The 23,636-nt window shown below is 37.3% G+C and overlaps 1 protein-coding gene, 1 long non-coding RNA gene and 1 pseudogene across 3 annotated transcripts in view; 2 read left to right on the top strand and 1 right to left on the bottom strand.

The window, feature by feature from the left end:
• ZNF732 (zinc finger protein 732) overlaps positions 1–4,677 on the top strand; it is a 32,039-nt gene extending 27,362 nt beyond the window's left edge. Inside the window, 2 exon segments of the mRNA XM_002802323.4 lie at positions 2,204–4,398; positions 4,400–4,677. Coding sequence (XP_002802369.4) covers positions 2,204–4,398; positions 4,400–4,519 — 2,315 coding nt within the window. The 3' untranslated portion in view covers positions 4,520–4,677.
• The window catches only part of LOC144341060 (uncharacterized), a 558,577-nt gene that overhangs the window by 382,512 nt on the left and 152,429 nt on the right, over positions 1–23,636 (top strand). The window lies entirely within an intron of this gene.
• The window catches only part of LOC114678205 (zinc finger protein 141-like), a 41,611-nt pseudogene continuing 37,396 nt past the window's right edge, over positions 19,422–23,636 (bottom strand). The window contains exons 3-4 of the transcript XR_013417630.1: positions 20,519–20,778; positions 19,422–20,198 (exon numbers count right to left, since the gene is read on the bottom strand). The product of XR_013417630.1 is annotated as a zinc finger protein 141-like (transcript). The remainder of the gene's footprint in view (positions 20,199–20,518; positions 20,779–23,636) is intronic.

Raw genomic sequence — 23,636 nt, 5'->3', positions numbered from 1 at the left:
ACTATAATTATATTGCTTTCTTTGTCTTGCTTTAATTCTGTCAGTATTGACTTTGTATATTTGGAACTCAGTGTGGGAGAGACACACACACATATTAACATGTGTACACATATTTGTCGTTAGTTCCCAGTCAATGAACCTTTTTATTATTTTATTATTGTTTAATGTCCTTCTTTCTTAGGACTTTTTAAAGTATATTTTATGAAATAGGACAGTTTTGACTTAAGATGTACTTTGTATTACATAATTTGGACCTCTTATTTGGTTATTTGCATGAAATATCTTTTCATTTTGCCTTTTTCAGTCTTTTTAAAATCATTACATCTCAAGTGACTCCGGTGGAAAAGCAAGTTGGATCTTGTGTTTTAATTTTGGCAATCAATCCCCTTATTTGGTGTATGTATTTTGAATGGAAACTTTATTTCATAAATATTTGAATAATTTGCTGAAATAGACTTACTCGTCTTATTGTTTTACTGGATTATTTTATTTTTGTCCGTTATTTTCTTTTTCTGTCTTCCTTAGTGTCTTTTTTATTTTTGTATTGATACACCTTTACTTCTTATTTTTTGGTGTATCTATACAGATACTTTTTTTCTGGTATATTGAGAATTACATAAAATTTCTTTAAGTTAAAATAATGTATTTTAAACTGGTAAAAACTTAAGTTGAATTTGAAAATTCTTCTTCATTATATCTGCCCTCAACTTCATTATTGATGTCAGTAATCATATTGTTGTTGTATATTATTAACAGATTATGATGAACAGTTTGATCATTTTTATGCTTTCGGCTTTACAATTTTAGAGATGACAATGTTTTCTGTAATATGATAGTGGTACAGAACTTTGTGTATGTGCGTATCTTTTTCAGAAAGTTATGTATTTTCATATGATTATGTTTGGTTTTCTTGCATTATGTTATTTTCACGGGAAGATACTTCCTTGAGCATTGTTTTGGTAAGACATGTTATGCTAATGTACTTTTTCAGCATTTGGTTATCTTGAAAGGTCTTTATTCTTCATTTTTAGGACAGTTTTGCTGGTTATATGAAGACCACAGTTATAAATGACACATCACTTTTATTTTGCAGCTCCTAAGATGCCCGTTTTGAGTTTGATTTTTGAAACTTTGCTTATGTATGTGCTTTGCTGTAAATCTGTGTGTAACCTAGTTGAAGTTTGTTGAGCTTCTTCCTTTTCTACATGCTTTTTTTTAACTTGAAAATTTCTCAGTCTTTATTTTGCATTTTTCACCTTCATGATTTGTTTTTTGTGTTTTTAACGTTTACATTGATGTTCTCATTTTTCTGATTACATTTTGTTGTATGTTTCCATTTAGCTTATTCAGCATTATTCAGGTTACATTTTAAAAATTTGTACATCTTTGTTTTTATGTTGTTTTCTGAAAAATTTTAAATTGTTTAATTAGACCATGTTCTAATATTTTGTATACATTATAATATTTGCTTGTTATTTGAACATTAACAAAAACCTATCACAACCTTTATAATGTTGCTTTGTCCTGACATAGTCTGAAGCCAGTTGTCTTTGATACAGATTATGGGAACCTCTCATACATGTTGGAAGGATGTGTCTTGTCTAGAATTTTGTGTTTATTTTTTAGTTAAAAGGGTTTGTTCATGTTTCCTCTTAAGAGTCTTTAATCACTTGCTCTGTTGTCTGTATTTAGCACTTCAGTCTACTCTTGAAACATGTACATTTGGTCTTAGCAGACCCAAGCTTTCCTTCCAAAGTATATCACCATTTCTTTCAGCACTCTTTTGTTATTGGAGGCAGAAACCAGTTTTTGAAAGATCCCCAAAAGCCAGAAGTAAGGATACGTGTATTTTTCTTCTAAGTAAGAAGACAGGAATTGACAGTTTACTTCTAATGGCACAGTGCTATATTGGGGAGGAGGAAGAACTGTGGTTGCTAAATGTAACAAACCTTCCTTCCTGTTCTATGTGGCTCTTCGCATTGTGCTTACCTGAGGCATTGCATGTAACTCATTTGTAGATTTCACTAAAAGGCATTTTGATCAGTATATGTTTGTTACATGTGTATGTCTGTGAAGAAATTATGGCCTGTGGTATTTTGTTATGTCATCTTACTAATGTACTTTGTATAAGTTTACATATTAGATTTTTAAAGTATATTCATATGAATCTAGTAAGCAGGATAGTTTTTTTTATTTCTTTCAGCTATGTGTTCTCATTTCACCCAAGACTTTTTGCCAGTGCAGGAGATAGAAGATTCATTCCACAAACTTATATTGAGAAGATATGAGAAATGTGGACATGAGAATTTACAATTAAGAAAAGGCTGTAAAAAGAAGGTACAGAAAGCAGGTTATAATGAATTTAGTCAATGCTTGTCAACTACCCAGGGCAAAATATTTCAGTGTAATGCACATGTCATAGTGTTTAGTAAATTTTCAAATTCAAACCAACATAAGACAAGACATACTGGAGAGAAACACTTTAAAGAATGTGGCAAGTCATCTCAGAAGTTCTCAGACCTAACTCAGCATAAAGGAATTCATGCTGGAGAGAAACCCTACACATGTGAAGAATGTGGCAAAGACTTTAAATGGTATTTAGTCTTTAATGAATATAAGGTAATTCATACTGGAGAGAAACCCTTCATATGTGAACAATGTGGCAACATCTTTACCACATTCTCAAACTTTGCTAAATGTAAAGTTCACACTGAAGAGAAATCTTTCAAATATGAAGAATGTGGCAAAGCCTTTAATAGGTCCTCAACCCTTACTAAGCATAAGAGAATTCATGCTGAAGAGAAACCCTTCACATGTGAAGAATGTGGCAAAATCATTACCTCATCCTCAAACGTTGCCAAACATAAGAAAATTCATACCAGAGAGAAACTCTACAAATGTCAGGAATGTGGCAAAGCCTTTAATAGGTCCACAACCCTTACTAAACATAAGAGAATTCATACTGGAGAGAAACCCTACACATGTGAAGAATGTGGCAAAGCCTTTAGTAGGTCCTCAGTTCTGAATGAACATAAGAGAATTCATACTGGAGAGAAGCCCTACAAATGTGAACAGTGTGGCAAAGCCTTTAGACAATCTGCAACCCTTAATAAGCATAACAGAATTCATACTGGAGAGAAACCCTACCCATGTGAAGAATGTGGAAAAGCCTTTAGTCGGTTCACTACCCTGAATGAACATAAGAGAATTCATACTGGAGAGAAGCCCCACAAATGTGAAGAGTGTGGCAAAGCCTTTATATGGTCCACAGACCTGAATAAACATAAGATAATTCATACTGGAGAGAAACCTTACAAATGTGAAGAGTGTGGCAAAGCCTTTGGATGGTCCGCATACCTGAGTAAACATAAGAAAATTCATACTGGAGAGAAACCTTATAAATGTGAAGAGTGTGGCAAAGCCTTTATATGTTCCAGAGCCCTGAATAAACATAAGACAATTCATACTGGAGATAAACCTTACAAATGTGAAGAGTGTGGCAAAGCCTTTGGATGGTCCACATACCTGAGTAAACATAAGAAAATTCATACTGGACAGAAACTTTATAAATGCGAAGAGTGTGGCAAAGCCTTTAGACGTTCTAGAGTCCTGAATAAACGTCAGATAATTCATACTGGAGATAAAACCCCCAAATGTAAAGGATGTGGTAAAGCCTTTAAGCGGCCCTTATATCTTAATCAACATAATAAAATTTTTACTGGAGAGAAACTCTAGAAATATGAAGAATGTGGCAAAGCCTTTGAATGATCCACAAACCTGAATGAACATAAGAACATTTATACTGGAAATAAACTCTACAAATGTGAAGAATGTGGCAAAGCTTTTGGATGGTCCACAATCCTGAATGAAAATAAGAGAATTCATACTGGAGTAAAACCCTACAAATGTAAAGAATGTGGGAAAACCTTCAAACAGTCCTCATACCTGAATCAACAGAAGAAAATTCATGCTGGAGAGCAACCCTACAAATGCGAAGAATGTGGCAAAGCTTTTGGATGGTCCACAACCCTGAATGAACATAAGAAAATTAATATGGGAGACAAACCCTACAAATGCAAAGAATGTGGGAAAGCCTATAAACAGCCCTCACCCATGAATAAACATGATAAAATTCATAATGGAGAGAACCCCTACAAATGTAAGGAATGTGGCAAAGTCATTACGTCATCATCAAACTCTGCTAAACATAAGAGATTTCATACTGGCGAGAAACCATATAAATATCTAGAATGTCATAAAACCTTTAATAGCTTCACAACCCTAATTAAACATAGGACGATTCATACTGGAGAGAAACCCTACACATGTGAAGAATGTGGCAAAGCCTTTAGACAGTCCGGAAACCTTTATGTACACAGGAGAATTAATACTAGAGATAAAATCATACAAATGTAAAGGATGTGGAAAAGCCTTTATGCTGTACTCCAGCATTCTTAAACATAAGAGAACTCATACTGGAGGAATGTCTTACCAATATGAAAAATGTGGCAGTCTTTAAATGCTCCTCAATCCTTTCTAATCATAAGATAATTCATAATGGAGAGAAACTCTACAAATGTGAAAAATGTGGGAAAGCTTTTAACCATACCTCTCTGTTCTAAACATAAGATAAATGACATTGGTGACAAGCCATATGAAAATTTAAAATGTGGCAAAGACTTCAAATTCTTTTTTTTTTTTTTTTTTTTTTTTTGAGATGGAGTCTCACTCTGTTGCCCAGGCTGGAGTGCCCTGGCGCAATCTCGGCTCACTGCAAGCTCCGCCTCCCGGGTTCACGCCATTCTCCTGCCTCAGCCTCCCGAGTAGGTGGGACTACAGGCACCCGCCACCATGCCTGGCAAATTTTTTGTATTTGTAGTAGAGATGGGGTTTCACTGTGTAGCCAGCATGGCCTCGATCTCCTGACCTCGTGATCCACCTGCCCAGCCTCCCAAAGTGCTGGGATTACAGGCATGAGCCACCGTGCCTGGCTTTTTTTTTTTTTTTTTTTTTTTTTTGAGATGGAGTCTCACTCTTTCCCCCAGGCTGGAGTGCAGTGTCATGATCTCAGCTCACTGCAAGCTCCACCTCCTGGGTTCATGCCATTCTCCTGCCTCAGCCTCCTGAGTAGCTGGGACTACAAGCGCCCGCCACTACACTAGGCTAATTTTTTGTATTTTTAGTAGAGACAAGGATCCACCATGTTAGCCAGGATGGTCTCGATCTCCTGACCTTGTGATCCACCTGTCTTGGCCTCACCAAGTGCTGGGATTACAAGCATGAGCCACTGTGCCCAGCAGACTTCAAATTCTCATCACATCTTACTGTGTGTAATTACTACTAAAGAAAACTAGAAATACAAAAAACGTGGCAGAACTTTTTACCAATGTTCATATCTTTTTGCATGTGATAGCATTTACACGTGAGAGTAATTGTACAAATATAAAAATACAAAAGCCATTAATGTCTACTCACATCTTACCAGACATCAGAATTTATAGTTAACAAAAGCGTTATAAATATAATTTCTGTTGAAAGGCCTTTTAGAAAATATAGGCCATTAAAGCGAAGAAGAGTATTCTTAAGACAGACAATACAAATATAAAGAGGGTTGTAGTGCCTGTACTTGTATGTTGGATCTTACTGTGTACATTTTTTTTTTTTTTTGAGACGGAGTCTTGCTCTGTAGCCCGGGCTGGAGTGCAGTGGCCGGATCTCAGCTCACTGCAAGCTCCGCCTCCCGGGTTTGCGCCATTCTCCTGCCTCAGCCTCCTGAGTAGCTGGGACTACAGGCGCCCGCCACCTCGCCCCGCTAGTTTTTTGTATTTTTAGTAGAGACGGGGTTTCAACGTGTTAGCCAGGATGGTCTCGATCTCCTGACCTCGTGATCCGCCCGTCTCGGCCTCCCAAAGTGCTGGGATTACAGACTTGAGCCACCGCGCCCAGCCTACATTTTTTTTTTTACTAGCGGAAGACACAGAAGCAGTTGCTCAAACTTTGTTCACATCAGAGAATTTATATTGGAGCGAAATCTTATAAATGTAGAAAAACATCTGCTCAAAAACTGCAGCTTAAGAAACACCAGAGAGTTTATATTAGAAGATAATTTGTAGATGCAATAAATGTGGAGAAATATTTAGGCTAAAATTAAGACTATTTAAACATCAGAGGATTTACTGGAGAAAGAACTAAGGAACTAACACTTTACAAGGAATCAGAATATTAAGTGTGAAAAAATCCAAAGTTCAACCTGTTAGAAACTTTCTTCATGGGCCGAGCGCGGTGGCTCTCGCCTGTAATCCCAGCACTTTGGGAGGCCAAGGCAGGCGGTTCACGAGTCAGGAGACCGAGACCATCCTGGCTAACACAGTGAAACCCCATCTCTACTACAAATACAAAAATTAGCCGGGCGTGGTGGCGGGCACGTGTAGTCCCAGCTACTTAGGAGGCTGAGGCAGGAGAATGACTTGAACCCAGGAGGCAGAGCTTGCAGTGAGCTGAGATTACACCACTGCACTCCAGCCTAGGCAACAGAGGAAGACTTTACCTAAAAAAAAAAAAAAAAAAAATCTGCGTATGTAAGTTGAAAAGAAGTAGATTTTTGAAGACATTTCATTCAAAGTATTTTTTTACTTGAAAAAAAGTATAGATTTTTTGAAATAAAAACAAAAAATTATTTGTTTTGAAAAACAAATAATTCAAATCCAAAATTATAGTATTTCAACGTTCTCATTTATGTGAAAGCGTGTGATGAATTATTGCTGCATCAGATATTAGAAATTTCATTAGGTGGGCAGTATTCATGAACTTTTACATGAAAATGAAAGAGAAAGAACAGAAATGAAAGATGCCTGAGGAAAATCTAAGCAGTGAGGCTTTTTGTGGTTGACTTAGAGTGATATGCATGAGGTAGGTGTTCAGAGTAACATTTTGCATTATAGTGAGAAACAATCTGAATTTTAGTAGTAAATTGTTTTACCAATTGTACATTTATGTAATAAATTAATAAAATGCTGTAAATTTTAAAATTCTCTTTTAAGATCATGTGTGAACTTAATTTTTTTTTCGAGACAGAGTCTCACTTATTGCCCAGGTTGGAGTGCAGTGGCATGATCTTGGCTCACTGCAACCTCCACCTCCCAGGTTCAAGTGATTCTCTTGCCTCAGCCTTCCGAGTAGCTGGGATTACAGGTGTACACCATGCCCCGCTAATTTTTGTATTTTTAGTAGAGATCGGGTTTCAGCATATTCACCAGGCTGGTCTTGAGCTCTTGACCTTGTGATCCACCCACCTCAGTTTCCCAACGTGCTGGGATTGCAATCATGAGCCATCGCACCCGGCCTTAGTTTTTTAAATAAAATTGTTAATGTGTAGAAGTTATTGTGCCTTGAATGATGTATTATGCCAGCAACTTTCACCTATCCACCTCACTGAAAGGTGTAGGTAAGAGATGCTAACAATGTACTATCTGATAACATAGCTGAATGACATTTCTGTCTCTTTTTCCAATGGCTTTAAACAGCAAGTAAAATGAATATTGTTCCCATGTTGCATTTTTATTCTTATTTAAATTTTTAAAATTTTTTTGTGGCTACATAGTGTAAGTATATATTTATGGTGTATATGGGTTATTTTGATACAGGCATACAATATGTAATAATGATATTAGAGTAAATGAGTTATTCATCGTCTTAAGCTTTTTTTTTTTTTTTTTTTTTTTTGAGACAAAGTTTCACTCTCGTTGCCCAGGCCGGAGTGCAATGGCGCAATCTTGGCTCACTGCAATCTCCGCCTCCCAGGTTCAAGCAATTCTCCTATATCAGCCTCCCGAGTAGCTGGGATCACAGGCATGTGCCACCATGCCTGGCTAATTTTGTATTTTTAGTAGAGATGGGGTTTCTCCAGCATTTATCTTTTATATTACCTACAAGCTAATTTTACACTTCAATTATTTTCAAACGTACAATTTTTTCTACTACAGGTCATTTTATGATTGTAATAGTTATATCAGAATATAATTATTCATACATTCCTGAGTCCTGAATGGTTTTCAAAAATGTTTCCTATTTATCTTTGAACATGCATCATGTTCTGCAAACATACAGACTTCTAGTTTTAATTTACATGGAGTTAAATATATAAATGTTGTGCTCTAAAGATAAACCTTGGGTGTAAGAAAATTATGAAGCAAGCAATTGTGTTTGCATGAGAGTTTGTACCTATTTTCCAAAGAAAATAGCAATATTGGAACAAAGAAGTTTCTATTAATACTGTGGATAATTTACTAGAAATCTAGAAACCTAAAACATGCTGAATTAAAATCTATATTTTATTTTTACGTAATTACTGTAAATTCTAATGGATCATTGTTGAGAATCTCTCCATGAAAAGTGCCTGTTTTTATGTGGTGCTCATGCTAGAGGTATACTTTTCTTGTTTCTGATTCTTTTTTTTTTAAAACTTCATAAAGTATGTGAGCTGGTCAGAAATTATAAGATTTTTTAAAAAAAAATTAGTGCACAGAAAATACTTTTTAGATGTAATTTCACAATGTATATAAAGTTATATTTTATTGGAACATTTCATTTTCCATATAGATAGATAGATAGATATATTTTTTTGAGACGGAGTCTCACTTGGTCGCCAGGCTGAAGTGCAATGGGACAATCTTGGCTCACTGCAATCTCCACCTCCCGGGTTCAAGCGATTCTCCTGCCTCAGCCTCCCAAGTAGCTGGGACTACAAGTGCACACTACCATGCCCAGCTAATTTTTGTGGTTTTAGCAGAGGCAGGGTTTCACCATGTTGGCCAGGATGGTCTCAATCTCTTGACCTCGTGATCTACCCACCTCGGCCTCCAAAAGTACTGGGATTACAGGCATCAGCCTCTGTGCCTGGCCTGTTTTTATTTTCTAATTATTTTTAGTTTTCTGATGTCTTCATGTGTTTATCCCCAGCTATGTATGCTTCACTCGTCGTCTTTGTGTTATGGCTACAGTTTCCCAGTGTTCTCTTCATGCCATGTAATTTCACTTGGACTTTCTAGGCTCTGATGAGATGTTCGGAATTTTTAATGTAATAAATTGTTTTTAACTGGGGTGTTTGAGATTATAGCTTATCAGTGCAACATTCAGATCACTTAATTGAAGTAAGAATAATTCACTGTTCATATGTAAGATGATTAAGTGAGCATTGTTTTTCTGTTGAAGAAAAATTGTATGAGATTGGAATACAAAGTGTGTTAAATGTAACGTACCTTAATATATATTAAAGCATAAATATAAGTGGGTTGCATATTGTAAGCACCTTATGAAGAAACACATCAGAATTTTGAAATCTCTGAAAACATAATCTTCAAAATAAAATTTGTAAGACTTAATGGTAGATGAAGAATTTTACAGTTTTCTATGACTTAGCAAAACTTATTTTTCATGCTGAATCTTCTATTTTTGAGGGTAAATGTTAAGTGTTGGAAAAATATTAGAATGATCTGTGTAGATTCAAAATCTGCAATGATCTTTTTTTGTTGAGATTAATATTGCAATCTTGAGGTATTTGAGATTTGTTTTAGAGGATGCAGTTCATGTGGTACAGTTTTTATTTTCAGTCATCTAACTTTATCCAAGTTCTTGGTCACCTTCTCTGAAAAAAAATTTGGACATTATGGCAGCTATTGAATTCAAACATTCATTAATTACATTAATGTAATTCAGCATACATAAGGTCCTTGTTTCTTGTTTTCTTGAGAGAAACAATTCAGCCCAGAGACAATTAATGAAGCAAGCAGGGAGTTCATTAAAGGAAAATAACACACTGAAGGAGGAGTGGATTGGCCCAGCTGGAAACAGCCTTGAGATTTACATGTTGCAGTTTTTATTATCATAGACTTTCAAAAAATTCCCACCTCTGTCTTAAGTATCTGCCTGTGTCTTTATGGAGTTTCCTGCTTCCTGGTAAATCTCTTCTTTTATCCTCACCAAGTTTCTGTCTAGGCCTATGAGATGCTTCCTTACTGTCAGTTGATGTACATGTGTGAGTTCCAGTGATCAATGAGTCTTAATGGCAGAATTGCTTATTACCACTACCCTAGGAAAATCATATAGCACTCAAATCTGTACTTACTATGCCAGCATATCTCTTAGGAAGTTTCCTTTTGCCCTTTCCCCCCTTTTTATCAGCATATAGCTAGCTACATTCTGACAGTTTAATCACAGTACGAGCAGTTACTGGGTGTCTTAAGGGGTGTTTCTGAGTATTCTTTCTTCATAGGTATTTCCTGTCCTCTCTGCTCAAATTTAGCATACATATTTTGGGTTGTCTTTGGAGCATGAGGTTTTTCTCCCCCAGGGGCTTTTTCTGCTCATGTCTAACTGATTAACATTCCCTCCTCAATAGATTGAGACTCTAAAATATTTGAGTCTAGGGGCACTGTGGGTCTCTTGTAACTACTTCCTGGTAATATGAGATGAAGAATTCATCAGTGTCTCATTCTCTTGCTCTTTGTCAGAAAAAGATTCCCTCCATGTTCTCCCAGAAGGTTGGATTTGCAGTGTGCAGAGGAAATTTGTAGGGATATGGCTGTCCAGATGGGGAAAATAGGTCGATATTCCTGTTGCAGGACCATTTTAAGTCTGAGAGTTTCTAGGTGATAGGAAACAAACCTGGTTACTAGATTCAGTGAGGAAGGCTCACAAAAGAGAGAAAGGAAGACAAAAGCTAGGGATCCCCCCCAAAAATAGGATGTCATGAGAATTGGAACCAGGTGGCATCCCAGGAGAACTAGCTCTCAGTAGCATGTTTCTGATGGTGAGAGGCCTGGTTTGTAAAATCTCTAACATGGTTCTGGACTTTTCCTAATCTGTTAACCCAGAAACAGCATTTTTCTCCTAGCACAAGGCAGATTCTTTCCTGAGCTGCAGCTGGTGTGGCAAGACCTCTACAATTTCGAACTGCATCCACAAGATAATCAACTTGTTGCTGTCACTCTGTAACAGTCTGAGCCGTGGTTTCTATTTTGTGAGTCAGTTCCAGAGACAGGTTGTGGTAAGTTGAGGAGGCAATAATTATGTCAGCGATTCCTGTATTGGCACTTGAAATGCCAAACTCATTCAGGATAAAAAAAGAAAAAAGATAAACTGTTCAGTCGATCTGGTGTGAGGCAGTAAAGGGTAACCTCAAGGAAGCATCACCCGGGACAATGGAAATTTTAGGGGTGAAGGAAGCCAGAGTGCATGTGCTGGTCCAGTTTCCAGAGAGGGAGAGAGAAGCCTGCGTTTCACATAGGAAGTAAAGTTCTGTAGTTGATAAAAATGGATGCAGAAGGTGAGGTCAGTTCCAAACATTGACCAGGGTCCTTGTTGGCTACCCAACATATGAGATCCTGCCACCAAAGTTGCTGCTGCCAGGGGAGCCAGACATGGGTCTTTTTTTTTTTTTTTTTTAAATGTCATGTTTCTAGTAGTATCAAAGAATTTCTGAAAGAAATTTTAATTTCTGAAAGAAATTAAAGACTTGAAACCTTTTGCATAATTTATACTAGCTTTGTCAACACCATGGACTGGGTTGACTCCAAGAAGGGTGACTGACGCAGAAGTCGGAGGCATCATTTTGGATGAATAGTCCAGCAGTTAAAACATTTGGGGGAGAATAGAAAATCTCATTTGATATTGAGAATATTTAGTGAAACAAAAAAGTTTGAGAATAATAATGATGCTGGTTGTGTTGCATTGTGCTGGGTCAAAATCACCCACAATGGGTCTGGAATTTACATCGGCACAGATGCATAGGAGTGCCTGGCCAGTGAGGGTAGCAGGGGAGAACAAGGGGCTTGAATCAATGGGGGTGGGTTTAAGAAAATCTTTAAAAGCTGTTTTAGATTGTTTTAAAAATATTATGTTGCCAGGCGCAGTGGCTCATGCTTGTAATCCCAGCACTTTGGGAGGCTGAGGCGAGTGGATCACGAGGTCAGGAGATCGAGACCATCCTGGCTAACACGGTGAAACCCCGTCTCTACTAAAAATACAAGAAATTAGCCGGGCATGGTGGTGGGCGCCTGAAGTCCCAGCTACTCATGAGGCTGAGGCAGGAGAATGGCGTGAACCCAGGAGGCGGAGCTTGCAGTGAGCGGAGATTGCACCACTGCACTCCAGCCTGGGCGACAGAGCGAGACTCTGTCTCAGAAAAAAAAAAAGTATGTTAACAGAGGGAAGGTTTTTGTACAGAGAGGTCTCTGATAGGTGAAGCTAAGTTGGGCTTGAGAAGTTGCCCGTTCTTGTATTGTGGCCAAGTAGGCTATTCCTACCCTGAATGAAGAGGAATTCATGACTTGCTAATTGAGGCATAGGAAGAATTGGTAGAGTTTAGTAGTTGTGGAGTTGCCTGCAGAGTGCAAAAAAAAAAAAAAAAAAAAAAAAAGTATGAGTAATGACCAGAGAACATTAGGCTGCATGGTTCAGAATAGGGCGAAATTGGGATGCTTGTGGATTAAGAGAGACTGTTAACACAATGACTATTAGAGAGATCACTACTCACTCCTCAGATTTTGGCTTTGATGTTTAAATGTAGGAGGGACATAGGAAATCTTCCCAGGAGAGGGTGTTGGTTTATAGTAACAGAAGTGTATTAATAAATTTGCAAAGAGTATTATGACTTGTAATATAAACACCAAAATGTTACTAATATTGCTGATGGACTAAAGCAGTCAAAAGTAAAACAAATTAGGTTAAAAAACTAGTATTAGATGTCTGGGCGCGGTGGCTCACACCTGTAATCCCAGCACTTTGGGAGTCTGAGGCGGGTGGATCATGAGGTCAGGAGATCGAGACCATCCTCACTAACACAGTGAAACTCATCTCTACTAAAAATACAAAAAAATTAGCTTGGTGTGGTGGCAGGCGCCTGTAGTCCCAGCTAGTTGGAGGCTGAGGCAGGAGAATGGTGTGAACCTGGGAGGCAGAGCTTGCAGTGAGCCGAGATAGTGGCACTGTACTCCAAGCTGGGTGACAGAATGAGACTCCCATCTCAAACAAAACAAAACAAAACAAAACAAGCTCTTTTTTTTTTTTTTTTTTGAGACGGAGTCTCAATCTGTCGCCCAGGCTGGAGTGCAGTGGCGCGATCTCGGCTCACTGCAAGCTCCGCCTCCCGGGCCGACGCCATTCTCCTGCCTCAGCCTCCCGAGTAGCTGGGACCACAGGCGCCCGCCTCCGCGCCCGGCTAATTTTTTGTATTTTTAGTAGAGACGGGGTTTCACCGTTTTAGCCAGGATGGTCTCGATCTCCTGACCTTGTGATCCGCCCGTCTCGGCCTCCCAAAGTGCTGGGATTACAGACGTGAGCCACTGCGCACGGCCACAAAACAAGCTCTTAATGGAACTCCTGGTGGTGCACAATTTAGGGTGAAAGAATCAGTAGTACCACCACAAATAAGATATCTGTTATTGGGATTACCCTACTTTGAGGTTTAAGGAGGGACAGCATTACTTCTCATTTAGAGAGAAATTTGTAAGTCCTTCTGTGGGTCACAATAGTAACTGAGTGTTGGTTCCATCGTTGGTTCCTTAATGTGTTTTCAGTTGTATTCAAAAGTATTGTGTCCAGCTAGAGATGCCAGGAAACTTGATAGCTATTGGGGTGGAAAGTATGATAGTAACATTGTTCTTTTGTGAGGGGGTTAGTTGAGATCAGAGAGATCCATCTCTCCAGACTTTAATGAGGACTTGTTATCCTGTCTGGTTATAAGGGTTTTGGGAGGGGTGGTGAGTCAGACTCAGAATAGTCTGTCCAAACTCCTGGATGACCTCTTGAAAGTCATTGGGGATTTTATGTACTGGGTTATTTGGTGACCTCTGGGTGTAATATTAGGTTTGCATGTAGAAAGGGTCTCCAATATAGGACTTCAAAGAAACTAAGGCATAGATGTAATTTAGGGGCTGTTCTGATCTGGAGAATTGCCATAGGCAGAAGTTCTACCATGGTAAAGAGGTTTCCTTGGCATCATTTGCTCAAGGTCCTTTTAATAGCTTGATTAGTCCTTTCTACCTTCCTGGGAGATTGTGGCTTTCAGGAGGAGTGTGAAAAGTATTTTATCCTTAGGGCTTTTGCCACTGTTTGAGTAGTTTGTGAAATAAAATATAGGCCATTGTTACTTTGTGAAGACTGTGGAGGCTCAAAGAGAAAATTTCTTTCAGAATGATCTTGGCAACTACCTGAATCTTTTGTATTCTAGTATGAGAGGCTTCAACCCAGGCAGTAAAGGCATCCCCAAGGATCAGGAGGTATTTGTAGCCTCAATAGGCTGGCAATTAATTAAAGTCTATCTACCATTCTTCCCACTGGCTAGGTTTCTTGTTGCTGAACTGGCTAAATTAAGGGGAGTGGTGTAGGGCCTGGAGGATTATTACAGACCCAGATGGACAGGCTTTACAAACTTGTCAAAAAGAGGAGTTTTTTTGGTTGTTTGGTTACAGCTGATGGAGATGGTCTCTCGTAAAGAGACAAGAATTATGGAGTGCCCTTATTGCTTTCTGCTGGAGAACCTGGGGAAAATAAAGAACCTCTCCCAAGTTATACATTCTTTCAGATCCTAGGGTATACTCACATTTGATACCCCATTGCAGGGTGGGCAGGTTGTTAGGCAAAATTGGGATCAAGGCCATAGGGAGTTCCCCAGAAAGGGTGGTGGCCCTTCCTGCTTGGCCAACCCTCTTGTTTCTCTAGGTAATCTCATCTTGGCACTTCTGGCAGCCCCAGCAATGAACTACAGCTTTCTGTGATAGGTGGATAGCCTAGAGTAGGGCAAAAAATCTGTGACCCATATTTAATAGGGGTATCCTTCGTTGTTAACAATCATTTCTTTCCAAATGGTGGCATAATTGTGGAATACTAAAATGGCATATTTGGAATCTGTATAAAAAGTACCTAACTCCATGGTTCTTTTCTAGTTCTAGGGCTCTGGTCAGGGCCATGCACTCTGACTGCTGAGCTGAGGTTCCCAGAGATAATTTAAAGTTTTATAAACAAATAATTTAAAAGTAAGATAATTGGTAGTATTAGGCAAAACTGAGAAACAGGCACAAAGGATGCTAATATAGAGTGAAATAATTATTTAACTCAAAATTTGTATTAAAGTAATAAAATCACAGTGTACTGCTTGCATTTGTAGTAAATATTTGATTAATTACATTACAGCATTTGCTGACTATGGGGTTACGTATATTCATGCTATAAATATTCTGAAGTGTGGAGGGGTGGGGAAGGACAGTTGAAAGAAAGGTTGTTCCCAAGTACATGTCAGTAGCAAAGAGCAATTTCTAGAGTTTATATAGTTTCGTTAGAGGAAATATTTCTGCTTTAGGTATCGTAATTTATACATTTGCACACACATATAACAAAAAAGTATCAATTGATTTAATTTTGTTAAATATTTACTAAGAATAGGTGTTGAAGATAGTCATTTATTTTCTTTGAAGAGGGTGTTTACTGTAATAAAGTGTTTTCTCTGGAGTCAAAGTTGCCTGTGTTTTAAAACTGGCTGCACTGTTGTGAGCAGGTAATTTTTCTCTGTGGCTCTGTTTCTCTTTAAAATAAGGATAATGATGCCTATGCTATGGAGTAACTGTGAGAATTAAATTAACACATGTATAGTGTTACAATTACTGTCTAGTACAAATTATTAGTAAAATGTGTAGGCTGGGGGTGGGGGGTGGCTCACACCTGTAATCCTAACACTTTGGGAGACTAAGGTGGGCAGATCATGAGGTCAGGAGTTCGAGACCAGCCTAGTCAATATGGTGAAATCCTGTCTCTACTAAAAATACAAAAATTAGCTAGGCTTGGTGGCTTACGCCTATAGTCCCAGCTACTCAGGAGGCTGAGGCAAAAGAATTGCTTGAACCTAGGTGGTGCAGGTTGCAGTGAGCTGAGATTGCACCATTGCACTCCAGCCTGGGTGACAGAGTGAGATTCAGTCTCAAAAATAAAGTGTGTAAAAGCTGAATTTCATTAATACGTGCTTTAACACAAATATCTTTTCATTACATGAATTGCTCAACCAATAAATGGATGCATATTTCAATTCATTTTTTCAAAATATGGTATACACAAGGAAATGCAATTCAGGATTAAAAGTGAGGAAATCTTGTCGCTTAAAACAATATGAACAAATTTGGAGGGCAGTATACTAAATCAAAATAAGCCAGACAATAGAATGCTGCTTACCAGATACTTGGGTATTTAGGAAAAAAGCATTTGGAGAGATGTCTGTAAAATAATACATAATTACAGATGTCTAGGTGGAATAAGTTCAAGAAATCTATTGTATAGCATGGTGACTATAATGAATTGTATTTTTGAAAAATGCTAAGACGGTCAATGTTATGTGCTCTCATCACAAAAATACTATGTGAATTACCTAGAAGTAAGCCTTTAACAGCATATATATACTTCAAAACACCATGTTCTACAAGATAAATACATATTTTATCTGTCAATGAAAAATGCATTTTAAAAACCATCGTAGAATAACGTTTCAAATGCTGGTCTGTCTTTGAATGTTATCAAAAATAGGTAGTTTTTGTGCTGTTTTTGTAATATAATAACCACAGAAACTCTTTTACCAGCATGTTTGAGACCCAGAACACTATATAAGACAAAATGATGTACTCTAGGGCTTTTGCTTTAAGTTTGAAGCACCTGGAGTTTCTAGTGCTGATGGTATTTTTTTTTTTTTTTTTTTTTTTTTTTTTTTGAGACGGAGTCTTGCTCTGTCCCCCGGGCTGGAGTGCTGTGGCCGGATCTCAGCTCACTGCAAACTCCGCCTCCCGGGTTTAGCCATTCTTCTGCCTCAGCCTCCTGAGTAGCTGGGACTACAGGCTCCCGCCACCTCGCCCGGCTAGTTTTTTGTATTTTTTAGTGGAGACGGGGTTTCACTGTGTTAGCCAGGATGGTCTCGATCTCCTGACCTCCTGATCCCCCCGTCTCGGCCTCCCAAAGTGCTGGGATTACAGGCTTGAGCCACCGCGCCCGGCCGTGCTGATGGTAGTTATAGGGAAGACATTAAAAGGGTAACTTGCTAAAGGTCCCATAATTGGCCATTCCGTGAACAAAGTAAATGAATTTGCATTAAAAATCACTGAGATTAACAGCTGCCATACTCTCCAGAATTTTTCCAGAGAAGGTGACCAAGGACTTGGTTAAAATTAGGTGACTAAGAATGAAAAGAGAATTTCCTCAGGATTGCAGTATCAATCTGGACAAAAAAGATCATTCCAAATTTTGAATCTACAGAGAGCATTCTATTATTTTCCAACACTTAAGATTCACATTCAAAAATAGAAGATTCTGCATGAAAAAATAAGTTTTGGTATAAGTATGTCATAGAAAACTTCTCTTACCATTAAGTCTCCTAAAAAATTTATCTCTAAGGCATATTTTCTCTGAAGAAATTTAAAAATTCTGATATTTTCTTCATAGGGTGCTGACAATATGCAACCCACCCATATTAATGCTTTACCTATTCTAACAGTGTTATGCTTAAGACAGTTTGTGTTAGAACCTCAAAAATTTTCTTTCATAAGCAGAAAAACAATGCTGACTTAAGTCTCTTACCTGTGAACACTAAAAGACTTCTCTCAATTAAGTGATCTAAATGCTGCATGAAGAAGCTATAAATAACCTCAAAAAGTCCAATTAGGAACAATTTACCACATTAAAAAAATTCAAACTTATCAGAACCTAGAAAGTCCATGTGAAATTACATGGCATGAAGAGAACAGTGAGAAAACTGCCATAACAAAAGGAGAGGAGCTGTGAGGCATACATAGCTGTGGAAAAAGGTAAAACAGAAATCCTCTTTAAGGAGCGCCTCTGCCTAGCTCCCTGCACCCTCTGGGAATGAGGAGCGCCTTTGCCCGGCCACTACACCGTCTGAGGCCACTGCATGGTCTTGGACGTGAGGAGCGCCTCTGCCCGGCTGCCACACCTTCTTGGACATGAGGCGCGCCTCTGCCTGGCGGCCACACTAAAAATTCAGGAGTGCCTCTGCTGGGCGGCCCTACCATCTGGGAAGTGAGGAGCGGCTCTCCCTGGTTGCCCCACCATCTGGGAAGTGAGGAGCATCTCTGTCTGGCTTCTGCACTGTCTGGGAAGTGAGGAGAGCCTTTGCCCAGCTGCTGTGCAACCCTTCAAGTGTGAAGTGGCAGCCTAGTGTGTGATCTTTATGCCCTTCCTAAGTCTGCATCTTTGACATTAATGTTTACTTTTCAATGAACACAAAACAAAACAAAAAAATCCTCTTTAAATTCAGAACGACTCAGTTTTGTAGCCTGGGAACAAATGTCCTCTCCACATGCAGAATTAATGCCATTTCTTCACTATAGATATTTTCAGTCTCTTACTTGCAACTACAAACTGACTCCAGAAAGAACATGGCTAATTATGGAGCATCTGTTACACACTCGGCACTTTCTTATGTTTGTTCACTACAATTATATATTAAAACATCTCCATGACTTAAAAGATTTCCCAGCACTTACCTGAACAAATTGGCACACAATACATAAACTCATTTATGTCAAGTAAAAAGTGAAAGCAACTACTAAAGAAAACAGTTCATATAGGGTTCTCCAGTTAAAGCAACAAAATGAAATTTTCTAACCAGATAAAATATAACAATACACAAATTGTGAACTTGCATCTAAAAATTTTCTGTGCACTGCTAAATTTTATAAAAATCATTATAATTCTCACCAGCTCACATCATAAATAATGAAGTAAAATCAAAAGAAATAAGAAACAAGTAAATTATAGCTGTGACATGAGTACCAGACAAATGAAAACAATTTACATGGGGACAGTCTCAACAGTTAGATTTTACAGTAATTAAATCCAAAGAAATATAGATTTGATTTCAGAATGTTTTAGGTTTCTAAATTTCTAGTAAATTATCTACCTTAGAATCTTCTTTGTTCCAATATTGATCTTTTCTTTGGAAAATAGGTACAAACTCTTAAACACTATTGCTTGCTCCATAATTTTTTTTAATACCTAAAGGTTTATTTTTAGAGCAATACATTTATATATTTTACTTGATGTAAATAAAAATGAAAAGTCCGTATGTGTTTGCAGGACAAGACGCTACATGTTCAAAGATAAATATGAGACATTTTTTAAAGTATTCATTCAGGACTCAGAAATGGATAAATTATACTTTGATATATTACAATCATAAAACGATCTGTAGTAAAAAATAATTGTACATTTAAAAATAAAGTGTATAACTGGACTGTGTGTAATACAAAGGATAAATACTTAAGGTGATTAATAACTCATTTACTCTGATGGATTTTTTTTTTTTTTTTTTTTTTTTTGAGATGAAGTCTTGCTGTGTCGCCCAGGCTAGAGTGCAGTGGTGCTATCTCGGCTCACTGCAAGCTCCACCTCCTGGGTTCACACCATCCTCCTGCCTCAGCCTCCTGAGTAGCTGGGACTACAGGCGTCCACCACCACACCCAGATGATTTTTTGTATTTTTAGTAGAGATGGGGAGCCAGGATGGTCTTGATCTCCTGAACTCATGATCCTCCTGCCTCGGCCTCCCATAGTGCTGGGATTACAGGCATGAGCCACCATGCCCAGCCTATTCTGATGGATTATTACATAGTGTATGCCTGTATTCAAATAACTGATATATGCCAGAAATATATACACATACTATGTGCCTACAAAAATTTTAAGAAATTTAAATAAAAAGAACATGGAACAATATTCTTCAATGTATTTGCTGTTCAAAGCCAAAGGAAACATATTACTAGAAATGTCATTCAACTATGTTATCAACTATGTTTCTCACCTGTATGAATTCTCTGGGGTACAGTAAGGGTTGAGGACCAAGTAAAATCTTTGCCACATTCTTCACATGTGTAGGGTTTCTCCCCAGTATGAATATTTGTATATTCATTCAGGCTTCTGGACCGTCTAAAGGCTTTGCATATTTACATTTGTAGGGGTTCTCTCCAGTATGAGTTTTCTTATGTTCATTCAGTGCAGAGTACTGTCTAAAGGCTTTGCCACATTCTTCACATGTGTAGGGTTTTTGCCCAGAATGAATTCTCTTATGTTTAGTAAGGTGTGAATATCTATAAAAGGCCTTGCCACATTCTTCACATTTGTAGGATTTCTCTCCAGTATGAATTTTCTTATGTTCAGTATTGCAGACCGTCTAAAGGCTTTGCCACATTGTTCACATGTGTAGAGTTTCTCCCCAGTATGATTTCTCTTATGTTTAGTAAGGGTTGTGGACCTATTAAAGGCTTTGCCACATTCTTCACATGTGTAGGGTTTCTCTCTGGTGTGAATCATTATGTTTGTCAAAGTTTGAGGATGAGGTAAAGATTTTGCCACATTCTTCACATTTGTATCCCTCCAGCATGTATTCCGTTATGTTAATTTAGTTGGAGGAACTTGGGAAATTATCTGCCACATTTTTTACATTTAAATGATTTCTTATGTTTATGTCTTATGTTTGTTTGAATTTGAAAATTTATGAAAAACTTTGACACATGTATTACATTGAATTATTTTGCTTTGGGTAGTTGACAAGCATTGGTAAAGTCCATTATAACCTCCTTTCTGCACCTTACTCTTATTCACACTTGTACAGCCCTTCCTTAATTGTAAATTCTTCTGTCCACATTTCTCATATCTTCTCAGTAGAAATTTGTGAATGAATCTTCTTTGCCCTGCGCTGGCCAAAGGTCTCAGGTAAAATGAGAACACACACCTGAAAGAAAAATAACAAATTATCCCACTTACTAGATTCATATGAATATACTTTGCATATGAATATACTTACTTTACAAATCTAATATATAAATTTATACAAAGTACATTAGTAAGATGGTACAACAAAATACCACAGACCATACTTCCTTCACAGACATATACATGTAACAAACATATACTGATCAAAATGCTTTTGTGCAAAATCTCTAAATGAGTTAATTTTATGTAATGCCTCAGGTAAGAACAACGCCAAGAGCCCACATAGAACAGAAAGGAAAATTTGTTACATTTACACAGCTCTTCCTCCTCCCCAATATAGCATTATGTCTTTAGGAGTAAACTGCCAATTACCGGTTTCTGTCTTTAAAAAGAAGAAAAATACTAATGCACATATTCTTAACTTCTGGCTTTTGGTGGTCTTTACAAAGTCTAGTTCCTGTCTCCAGTAATACAGTGCTGAAAGAAACAGTGGTATACTTGGAAAGGACAGCTTGGGTTTGCTGAGACAAACTGTAAATGTTTCAGGAGCAGACTGCAGTGTTAAATACAGAAAGTAGGTAGAGCAAGTGATTACACACTGTTAAGAAGAAATATGAACAAACCCTTTTAACTGAAAAACATGAAATTCCAGACAAGACACATCCATAAAACATGTATGGGCGGCTCCCATAATCTCTATCAAAGACAATTGGTTTCAGACTATGGCAGGACAAAGCAACATTGTAAAGATTGTGACAAATAGCTTTTTGTTAATCTTCAAATAACAAGCAAATATTACAATGCATACAAAATATTAGGGTGACATGGCCAAATGAAAAAATTTAAAGGTTTTCAGAAAACAACCATAAAAAATGAAGATGTGCAAATTTTTAAAATTTAACCTGAATAATTCTCAGTGAACTAAATGGGAATACATAAAACTAAATAAAATCAGAAAAATGAGAATCAATGAAAACATTAAAAACATAAATAACAGACATCATGGAGGTGAAAAATACAAAAATAATGACAGAAATTTTCAGAAGTAAAAAAAGGATGTAAGAAATTAAGAAGCTCAACAGACTTCAACTAGGATACACACACACAGATTTATAGCAAGGTACATATATAAGCAAAGTTTCAAAAGTCAAAGACAGGAAGAGAATCTTAGGAGCTGCGAGATAAAAGTGATGTGTCATTTATAAGTGTGGTCTTATGAGATAACCAGTAAATCTGTCAATAATTTTTTTTCAGACCAGAAGGAATTGTGATAAATAGTGCTGAAAGAAAAATAGCTTCTAAGTGGGAATAATACAACCAGCAAAACTGTCTTAAAAATGAAAAAAGGTAAAGACCTTTCAAAATAACCAAATGCTGAAAAAGTGTATTAGCACATCTCCCTTAAAAAAAAATTTCTGAAGAAAGTATCTTCCACTGGAAATAACAATGCAAGAAAACAAAACATGACAATATGAAAATATATAACTTTCTGAAAAAGATATGCACATATACAAATATAAGGTTCTGTACCATTATAATATTGCAGAAAACATTTTAATTCTCTAAAGTTTTAAAGATAAAAGCATAAAAATAATCAAACTTAATAATAATCTGTTAATATACAACATAAAATATGATACATCAGTAACAAAGTTGAGGGCAAATGTATGAAGAAGAATGTTCAAATGCAAATGAAGTTCTTACCAGTTTAAGATATATGATTTTAACTTCATGAAATTTTATGTAATTCCCAAGATACCACAAAGTATCTGTATAGATACACAAAAGTATAAGAAGTCCTATCAATATAAAAATAGAAAAGACACAAAAGAAGACAGAGAAAGGAAATAATCAAGTAAAACAATTAAAAGATGACTACGTCTTTCTAATTAAGCAAATTATTTAAGTATTTTTGAAGTAAACTTTCGATTCAAAATAGATGCCACCAAATAAAGGGATTTAAAAAATTAAAAAGCAAGATCCAACTTGCTTTTCAACAAGAATCACTTGAGATCTAATGATTAAAGGAGACTGAAAAAGGCAAGATGAAAGAAAACATTTCATGCAAATAACCAAAAAAAAAGAGGTCAAGATTATCTTATGCAAAGTACATCTTAAGTCAAAACTGTAATATTTCATAAAATATACTTTAAAAGCACAAGAGACCAAGAAGGACATTAAACAACAATAAAAAGTTTCATTTACTGTGAACCCATGACAAATGTGTATATACATATATAAATTGTGTATGTGTGTGTGTCAGTGTCACATTAGGGTTCCAAATATAAAAATCAAACACTGACAGAGCAAGACATAGAAAGAAATATAATTATAGTAGATTTTTTTTTTTTGAGATGGAGTCTCACGCTCTGTCACCTAGGCTGGAGTGCAGTGTCGTGATCTTGGCTCACTGCAAGCTCTGCGTCCCGGGTTCTCACCATTCTCCTGCCTCAGCCTCCCGAGTAGCTGACACTACAGGCGCCTGCCAACATGCCTGGCTAATTTTTTGTATTTTTAGTAGAGATGGAGTTTCACCATGTTAGCCAGGATGGTCTCAATCTCCTGACCTCGTGATCCGCCCACCTCGGCCTCCCAGAGTGCTGGGATTACAGGTGTGAGCCACCGCGCTTGGCCTGTAGTAGAATATTTCAATACCCCAATTTCTGTAATGAATAATCAAAAAAGAATATTCATAAGAAAACAGAAGACATGAAGCAGTATGTGGCAGTTATGCCTAAGAGAACCATAGAGAATACTCCTCAACAACAGCAGGATATACACACTTCTCAACAGCTCATACAATGTTCTCCTTGATAAACCACCTGTTAGGCCACAAAAAATGTCTTAAAATTTGTTTTTAAATAGAAATTTTACAGA

This window comes from Macaca mulatta, chromosome 5, assembly GCF_049350105.2.
Source record: "Macaca mulatta isolate MMU2019108-1 chromosome 5, T2T-MMU8v2.0, whole genome shotgun sequence".
NCBI lineage: Eukaryota > Metazoa > Chordata > Mammalia > Primates > Cercopithecidae > Macaca > Macaca mulatta.
This window is presented reverse-complemented; position numbering and strand designations above follow the sequence as displayed.